The following is a 10,323-nucleotide window of genomic DNA, read 5'->3' as shown; positions in this document are numbered from 1 at the left end:
TGTATTTGTCCGCATGATATCTTGAAGAACAGAGGATTATATGATCCCTTATCTAAATGGTGCATCTGGATTCGACATTGGCTTTTAGAGAGCTTGGATTGCTACTCGGATTTTGAAGCTACATTGGAAATTAGAGTTATTAGACTTATCCAAGTGGGAGACTGTTGGATTAGGTGTCTAAGCCCATAACTATAATTGATATGTACTTGACCCGATAATAGCATGGTCGATTTGAGTTGTAACACTTTGGAATAATTTGATAGGACGGATATTAATTTAGTGATAAAAAAGAAACCGATTAAAGTTACACGGGCTGATTAGGTAAATCAGTAATACTTCTGGTTAAACGCATGACTCATGTTGATTAGAGTTGGACTAAACCTATGTGAAAGTCAAAGAAGGTTTAGCCCAAAAGAATAGGAAAAGAGTCATTAGCGTTTGCATGGTTTTAATCCTAAGAAATAAAAGAAGTCCCTAACACCCTAAAATCGGCCCCCATATGCACACTATAGTTGTAGCTAGCCGATTTTGATCTCCCAAACCTCTCTCTTAAATCCATTCTCTTGTTATTGGTTTGTTATAAGACATTTGAGGCATCACACTTGAGGTGATAGGCTCCTAAAAGTCAAAGACAAGCAAGCTACTACACAAGGTAATCTTCTAACTGTTTTTTATGATTCAAATGTTACCCTGCATGCTAGTTTAGGCTTAATGCTTTGGAAAAACAATGTTGCATGTATAATTAGAGAAAACTTAGATCTAAAGCATTAGGGTTGTATGTGCACCATAAGAATGTTAGAGTACATAAAACCCATCAGTTTTCACATTTGTTCTGATTTTGTAGGGTCTAAGAAAAAGTGTGGAGGTAGAGCACGAAAGGATGAACTTGATCTTGGTGAATATGCGATCTTCTCCTATTACCAAGATTGGAGTTTATAGTCTAGTTATTAGTGGTGAAGTTTGTTTAGATTTAATAAATTGTTGCTACTCCTCAGAAATGACAAGTAACATTATCTATTTTCATGCATTGCTCAGATAAGGTTTTAGATATTCATTTAATGATATGAAGGGTTTTATTTCTACTTATTAAAATGGTGTTGAGCAAATGATGATGTCAGCAAATTGATCCAAGGGTGCAACACCAAAGAATGAAATGCAATCAATGAGCCTAATTGTTAAAGATGATGTAATCAAGTTTCTCTTTTTTAATATATATATATATATATATATATATATATATATATATATATATATATATATATAATTATTTTAAGAAAGTAATTAATGTATATTACATGTTGGAGATATAATGAGTATTAATTAAATCTTCAGCATTTAATATGCTTTAATTATTTTCTTAAAATAACTAAAATGATTGGTCCAAAATTAATTATACATGCACACCATAGATATTAGAAGCATTTGAACCTAACTCTCTCTCTCTCTCTCTCACGCACTCTCTCTCTCTCTCTCTCTATATATATATATATATATATATATATATATATATATATATATATATATATATATATATATATATATATATATACACACACAGACAGAGAGAGAGAGAGAGAAAGAGAGAGATTAGTATTATTTTCTTAATTAGAATATCATTCCCTGTTTTCGGCTGTTACTTACTCTAGTTTGGTACTACATGACTAGGTATACTGTATATTATGTTTTATTTGAGTTGATTAATGAGAAATAAATTTTAAAGCTTATTTTATAACACATCAGATATCATCTCTTGACTCTATAACAATGTTCACATACACAAAGTCACACTACAAGAAAAAAGGTTTTCCATGACATGCAATATCTACCGTAATTGTCTATACATGACAAACGAATGTGTGTCATTGAAAGTCATGTCATAAATGAAAGTGACAGGCATATCGTCTGTCATAAAACTTATGACGGACCTTTATGGCCAACAATCATGACATACATACACAACATGTGTTTTCAACATATATTTACGACTGACTTTGCACGTCGTAATTCATAACATTTTTAACTATTGAGAGACATTTACGACATATATTTATATGTTTTGATTTCATGTTATATATATATATATATATATATATATATATATATATATATATATATATATATATATATATATATATATATATATATATAGTCAAGATCAAATAAAAAGGTAAGAAGTTTTTTGCCTACATATTTTTTTCGCGAACAAACAAAATGAATCATTAAATGATTCATTTATAAGATGACTCACAAGAAAAAATTATCAAAAAAACATCTCAATGATTCATTTATACAATGATTTGTTGTTATTCAATAAAATTGTCATAAAAGTGAATTTTTTCTTAATTTACTTAAAAATGAATCATAAATATGTTTTTTTGGGGATTTTTTCTTGTGAATCATCTTACAGATGAATCATCTATTGATTCATTTATTTTGTTCGTCAAAAAAATATGTAGAAAAAAAACTTATTACTTTCCTACCCAAAAAAATTTCTTACCGGATCTATATATATATATATATATATATATATATATATATATATATATATATATATATATATATATATATATATATATATATATAATGTCTGATAATGCAAAATAAAATCACACACATACATAAAAGATAATCCATTACACAAACTATAATGTAAATACAAAAGCATTTTTCGAAATCAATAAAACGTAATTGTCAAATACATATATCTCTAGTAATAAAGTTTACAACATAAGCAGCCCAATCTTCAGTTCACACACCTTAGCGAGCACGATGTTTGTATAATCATCCTTGCCCTAAAACTTAAATAAAAATTAATATATTAGACAAAAAACAATTATAATATATTCAATTACTAGCACCTAATTTGAACTAGCTTACATTTCTTATGTTTTGGGCTAGGGAGAGAGTATTCCAAGTATCAATCCCATAACCTAATAAATGGGTATATAACTGTCTTAACTTCATAAAGCAGTGCCAATCATTGTATTTCGTCATCCATGTATTTTAACAAAAACATAGTGTTCAGCAAATACAAACCTCTCTACAAAATCAATAGGTATTTCTCCACGCTTCATATTTTGAGGCTCAAGGTACCATATATCACAAACCACAACCCATGATGTCATCAACCGTAATAAATGAGTCGTAAACAATTGTATGCAAAATATGGGATAAAACCATAACATAAATTAATCAAAGAAATTAATAAAGAATTGGAAGAAAAATACTTACTTTTTGCTGTTCGAGAAGGCATCAACAAAGATTTTATTGTACTTGATTGCAAATTCACGGGATTTAAGAGGCCCATTAAATTATGTTATGATTTTTAGCAAATTCATGGGATTTAAGAGATTCTTTCTATTCCATGAAATTATTCTCCATGGTCCACAGTCGATTTTTAGCGAATTCATGGGATTTAAGAGGCCCAACATTTTAGACCTACATCAATCAAGTAGGTGATAATGAGTATAATAAATCCAAAAACAGTGAATTAAATAGTAGGAAGATAGGGAACTTGGCACATACTTGAGGAGATATTATAGGAAGACCCCAATGAAAAAACATGAAAAACTAAGTTTGGTTAAGTGCTTTCATCTAATTAAATAGTATAAATAAGAGTACAAAAGCATCCATTAAGAGAACTTATGGATAGCTAGTACCTTACTATTGAGTATTAACATAAAGAAATTCTTCTACATGTTCATTTTTCCAAGGCTTTAAATGACCTCCATACAAATACAATTTCAATAAGATATATGTTAAATACAATTAAACATTTTATACCCTCATATACAATGAAATTTAAATTGCAATAAGGCATTGACATCATATTCAAAAAAAAAAAATCCTCCTATTAATCAAGTAATGTTCATAATTTGTAAGATCCCTAAACGAAGTTTAATGAGTAAGATCGAATCAATCAGCAATGCGTGACATAAAATCCACCAACAAGTACAACATACATAGCTAAATTACAACACACAAGCGAATCTAAGAGAAATTAAGGAATTGATTTACATACCTCCAGAGAACTATCGTGGATTTGGAGTATGGATTTGTCTAAGCCATTGATGCCTTTAGCGATCTCAACAGTTATGATTACATATAATCAATATGAAATCATTGAGAAAAGAAAATACAGATTAAGCTCAACATGAAAATCAGGGATTAACATTTGTATTGTTTTATCTATATTGAGATGTTTCAGACTGATACCTTAATTTGTAGAAACCCTAAATCGCAATGTTGGTGATGGTGATGCGTACAAAAGAAGCCCTAAAATTGTCGTTCGATATCGTGAGGCGTGGCGGAAATGGCGAGTGGTGGAGTCGATTTCGTGAGTGCGTGAGCAGGTGGTGGAGTTGATTTAGAAATCGTTGGTGGATTTCTCTGAGATTCTATTATATGAGTATTTGACGTATATGCGATCTATGAGGAATAGAAAAGCGAGAGATAAAAGATTCATCACCGATGGGAGAAAAAGAGAACCGCATTATTTATTTATTAAGTTTTTTTTTTTTCCAGATTTAGAAATTCATAAAAGCTGAGAAAATTTTACCACATAAAAAGTATGCCCGTCGTAAAATAGAACCTTTTGTTGAAGTCGACATAGTTTTGTAAAATGTCTATCAAAAATTTGTGTGTGTCGTAACTCGTCTGTCATGGAAAACCTTTTTTCTTATAGTGTTAGTAGATTCTACAAGATAGAATCTATATGTTTTGGAATACTAAACATATCCGATTCTACAACATAGAATCTAAATGTTTTGGAATACTGAACATATCCAGTTATCTCTCTGATCCAATGTTTTTCTTTTGGGTTTAGTGAGAGCTTTATAACTGCTTTACAACTCCAAACTTTGAAATAACTCAAATTTGGTACATTTTTACATCAAAGTTTATAGAGTATTCTTACTCCTTTTATTGTAGTTTTATTCGAAATATAACTTGCAAAGTGGTCTCAGAGTTCAAGTTCGTTTGACGTTTCAGACACACGAACTAACATCGATGACATCCATGCTCGATGACATCCGATTGCTGAAAGAACGGCACACAAGTTGGCGGTAATGAAAGAAAAGTGCGACACTCACAATTTAATAGCAAAAGAAAAAATCAAAGTATAACGCCAACACTTGGAATTCTTTGGTCATGAAGCAGAGGAAAATAAAATGACAAAAGATTTGATAATTTTTTGGACGAGCGAGGAAGATATTTCGCCACGAGATTTGAGAGTGTTATGTCTAAATTAGTATTTATTTAAATGGATTGTTTTATGTTTTTGTTTTTATAACTATTACCCGTGAGTTTCCCATATTACAAAACAATACAAATAGCTGCTTCTTTCCAGGGTATTTATGCACCAACACATCTGTTTGCTTTTTAAACTATAAAAGTAAAAATGTAATAAAAACATATTAAAAGCCAACCATCATCAACTAGCATATGCATACATTAGAAAAGATTAAAACTTCACAAGACCTGCAACAAAGTTCTACATTTGTAAAATGCAGACCCTTAACTTTTATCAGAGAAACTGAGAATGGGGTTGCGAAGAAGTGAGTCAATTTTCAATGTCGAGCAGACCAACAGAAAAACGAAAACAAGAACCGAAATCGCTGATAAAACAAGTGCCAATCCGTTGGCTGCCACCCCATTCGCCTCTTGAGAGTATTTCGTGGAGGCCAGTGCAAGGAAGGACAGCGGGAACGAGAAGGCCCACCATGCTACACTGAAGCTTTTCATCGATTTCTTGAATAGAGCTGGTCGACTAGCCTGTTTTCATTAAAAATTCAGACATAATTAAATCAAGCGTTTAAACAATTGATCAATTCCTTCTGCGAAATAACCATTTGTTATGTCTTTCGTTTCACAGTTTTTCTTGGTGCATGTTTTTATTATTAGATTAGTTCTATTATTCTATGGTATCAAGAACGAGTACGTACCAATGATGCAAAGAGAAATAAGGATAGAAAGAAGAGCATTTTGCAAAGGATATCAAAGTTCCCAGTAATCGATTTCCATGCTAAGGCCGCCATACTCGGGGTGGCGACGAACAGGAAGAAGACGGGTCTGAGTCGAGAAGGGAGGTGATTATTTCCCGATAATCGCTGGTAAAGGGTGATAAATACCACCAAATAATGTGTCATCCCTAACGTAAATAAGCAAATACCACTCTCTGTCCATCCCATTTTAATGGCAGCATGGGCTCCAACCAAGTTCCCGATAACGGATAACTGGCTCGTAGGGTTAGCAACCATCGAAAGAAACCTTTTTTCCGTCGTGAACCACTGCCCATATATCTTAACGTCAAGAGCAATGACAGGGATGATAAGGGGCCACCATACATATTCGTAAGAGTATTTATTTGGAAATATGAATGATGGCGCTGAGCGAAGTAACAAAAGTGATGATATCCAAGGTGCAAAGAGGTAATTTACTCCAACATGGTGATGGTATTCGGCTTTCACCATGTTGAAGTGGAAAATGCACCGGAGAACATAGAGAACGGAGAGAGATATGAACACGCATAACGCAAGGCACCATATGAGGAAGTACGCGGTCGAAGGTAACTTAGTAAACAAATTATCGATTGTTGGTGAAATATCTGCTTGTTCACTTAGGTTTTTCCATAACAAAGCTTGACCACCAAGGGACATGCAAATCCTAAAGTACCCTGCATTGATCTTCGCTATAATGGCTTGTTGTGATCGTTTTGTGGGGATTTCGTGGTTTCTAACAGTCGACTGCTTCGTGGATCGTTCTTGATGTTTGATGGTTGAAGAGTCGATAATGACCTCCAATCCTATTTCGGGATTCACCATTGTTGGACACGAGGCAGGTTCTAAGGTTTCTGAAGATAAAGTGCAGAGGGTTTGAAGGTTTATAACGATGGCGATGTCTTGTGTTTAGAATGTTTGCTTTATATAAGAGAATCGAGATTTGGTAATAGAACTAGACAAAATTGGACGTAAGAAAGAATCGGGTTAGTAATGTAATCACCCACTTATACCAGCCAAAAGCAGAACCACTTTCATCCACTAATTAACCCCCCCCCCCCCCCCCCCCCCCCCCCCCCCCAAATCCATTTTAATATAAGTTTTAGAATACGACCATATATAGTTATATATTCTTGTGGCAAGGCTTCATATCCATTAAAATTCAAGGTTACATCCATATCTTTAAGTTTAATCCGTTGAATTGAATGTGAACTAATATTATTTCTAACTATATATATATATATATATATATATATATATATATATATATATATATATATATATATATATATATATATATATATATAAAGAGAGAGAAAGAGAGAGAGAGAGAGAATTAGGATTAAATGTGAATTACAAGTATTGTGTGATTGTATAATTAGATTTGGACCTTCAGATTATAATTCTTGATGACTAAGATTAATATGATCTACCATAGTTATTGTGTGATACATCACACATTAAAAATGTTTTTTTTCAAAAAAAAAATTAATTAAGAGCGATGTAGACATTTTTATTCAATACCAAGTAAGAAAGTTACTATTATTTAGAGATTTATATTTTTATTCAACACCAAGTAAGGAAGTTACTATTATTTATGGAGTTACAGTTCTTTTTTTTCGAATCCATATTAGCGAACCTTTTTTTCTTGACACATTGTTTCAGATCATATAGCAATGAACATATATAATTCTTTCATTCTTAAAGAAACTAATTCCAGTCTAATGATTGTTTGAGAATTTAAATTCTTAAAGAATACGCTTGTATATATTTTTTATAATAACAATTTACATCAAAATAACAATAGTTCTTATTGTACAATTGAAATATTCTTCCGAGAATAATGTAAAAGTAACAAAAAAACCAGAATGTTACAAATCACAGAGTATTCAGTGAGCATATGATCATGCTTTGTATTCATTCATCATATTCGTAAGAATAAGAAGTAGGAATGAATGTTAAAAATAAAAATAAGTAAACATAAAACAAGAATGTATATACATCATTTTAAAGAAGCGTACACAACCTCATATGCTACATTTTCAAGAAGTTGACATTATTTTGGAAGAATATACAAAGAAAAAATAAGATATATAAGACATTCTGTAGGAATCTGCCATCATTCTTTAAGAATTTATCGTCATTCTTGAAGAATCTATTTGCCATTGTTTTTTTTTATGGTTTTCACATGCCTTCATATTTACCTCTTGATGTTTGAACCTAAACACACAAATGTACATGAGATATCATATGATGCAAAAGAGGTCAAGAATATTCAAGATAAGGATGTCTAGTCACAATGGGAAAAATAAATTCAACTCCCTTAGAGTTCAAAACTCATACGAATGCAATTTGATCTTCCATTAGAGCAACTACTCACTTGAGAATCAAAACCCATCACTCTGCTTTATATTGGGTGCAACTCCATAGGCAAACATACTTGTTTAAGTGTAAATTCAAGTCAACTGATAAGAATAAAGCTACCCGATTCTAGAAAAAAATGATAGATTAATGAAAAATGCATCCAAACATGATAAATCATATAAATTTCTATATTTTGAACACACCAATTATATAAACAAATTTCAGAATACAATTAGATTTAGAAGAAAAAAAACCTGGCATCCAAGTGATACTGATGAATTGGTGATGGAAGTAAAGAGATGAACAACTTATTTGAAAAAGTAGAGGATACAGGCTCACTAATAGTGAACATCTCGTTGCATGAATCCAAAGCCCTATCAAAATACAGGAACATAAACTAAAAAACGAACATAAGCTTAAAAAAGTATAAAATGATAAATTTTACTAAAATTCATCAAGTTAAACTACAATAATTTACCTGATTAACTACATCATACATGATATTTGTTTTACATATAAGACAACATCAAACACTTGTACCAATAACACACGCCACTACAACGCATAAAACAAAAAAAAAACATCAAATTCTAAGAACAAAGCCTGTATGCCAAACATCATGTAATTAATCCCATAATCAAGTATCAATCCCCTAATCAACATATGTAGTTAACAAATATACCAACAAATTTATTTAAACAATGATACATATTCTGATTTATTCTTTAAGAATAGTAATGATGGACTAGGTAAAATTTCAATGAAAATGTACTAAAAACATAAGTCTTAAATAATGATTTGGAGCGTTGTATTTAGTGAATATTCTAGAAGAATGGTTCTATAAATATTTTGTGAGAATGATTTTGTAAATATTATATCAGAATGATTTTGGAAATACTCTTTCAGAGTGATTTTGCAAATATCTTTGCATCATAATTTTAAATACATGTAATAATGAGTAGTCATTACTAAGATCATCAAATTTTTTACATATATAAAATCAAAAACTATTGAATTGTTAGAAACTTGAAAATCTCATGTTAAGCATATCCAATCACTTTTAGAAGCTTGAAAAGATCATACATGCTTTCTTATAATTTGAAAATCAAACATGATACAACTAGCAACTTTTCTGTCATATAAGCATTAAACCTATATCAATTTTATAGTTTAAAGGTTTGGACATCAAAAGTCAAATACTCCTGGAATCAAATAAGTTGCAGTCAATTCAATAGAATATTTCATTTAGGCATATAATTGAACACTTCATGTTCATGTAAAAATGCAAATACATGAAATGAATCAGCTATTTGTTGATCGCATATAATTACAAAGTAACTAATATCGAATATAGACAAACTAAGCTAAATAAAAAATCTAATATGTTGGTTTAAGGAAGATCTTATATCAGTTCTTACAATTATTAATAAACTTCTTCAAAAAGAAAACAAAGTAAAACCAATTAGGTTTTGGATACACGTTAGAAACAATCAGAGTTCAAGTTGACACAGCTATGGAAAGACATTAAATGATCTATAATCGGACAACCAAACAGTGAAGATTGATGTAATACGTACTAGATAAGAAAGGCGATTGTATTTGACGGACCAAGTGTATTTGAAATCGATTAAACTTCAAAGAAGGTATATATAATCAATTCAATGTTAATTTATATATGCAATGATTTTGAAAAAAAATGGTTGGCAATTTCTTTCAGATTTAGAAGGAAACCGAAAGTTCATTTTTCTGTCAATCATGATAATCAGCAAGGGTAAAATCGGTAATGAATAGAATAAAAAAATAAAAAAAAGGTACCCCCTTGGATTAGGGCAAAATTAAGGTAGGGTTCATATGTGAGGAGCAGAGATGGTGATTACCTCCAAAGTTTTGATTCTCCAAATTCATGTGGCTTGTAATAAAAGAATTCACAAGATGAAAACATAACTTAGCTAGATTTAGATGC

The 10,323-nt window shown here is 30.9% G+C and overlaps 1 protein-coding gene across 1 annotated transcript; it reads right to left on the bottom strand.

Moving 5' to 3' along the window:
* Nucleotides 1-5,393: 5,393 nt before the first annotated feature.
* On the bottom strand, nucleotides 5,394-6,929 carry LOC145005402 (S-type anion channel SLAH1-like). The gene is made up of 2 exons (XM_078964482.1): nucleotides 5,943-6,929; nucleotides 5,394-5,772 (listed from the first exon to the last, which is right to left on the bottom strand). The coding sequence occupies exons 1-2, from the start codon at nucleotides 6,819-6,821 to the stop codon at nucleotides 5,515-5,517; spliced, it is 1,137 nt and encodes a 378-aa protein (XP_078820608.1). The 5' UTR covers nucleotides 6,822-6,929; the 3' UTR covers nucleotides 5,394-5,514.
* Between the last annotated feature and the right edge of the window lie 3,394 nt (nucleotides 6,930-10,323).

Source organism: Lactuca saligna, chromosome 7, assembly GCF_052625555.1.
Source record: "Lactuca saligna cultivar CGN05327 chromosome 7, ASM5262555v1, whole genome shotgun sequence".
NCBI lineage: Eukaryota > Viridiplantae > Streptophyta > Magnoliopsida > Asterales > Asteraceae > Lactuca > Lactuca saligna.
The sequence above is the reverse complement of the archived record's forward strand: the minus strand, read 5'-3'. Positions and strand labels throughout refer to the sequence as shown.

Excerpts from the sequence above, each read along its gene's own strand:
- LOC145005402 (XM_078964482.1), bottom strand. The coding sequence starts at position 6,821 with ATGGTGAATCCCGAAATAGGATTGGAGGTCATTATCGACTCTTCAACC. Across the intron at positions 5,773-5,942 it reads TATTTCTCTTTGCATCATTG|GCTAGTCGACCAGCTCTATT; the intron begins GTACGTACTCGT and ends TAATGAAAACAG.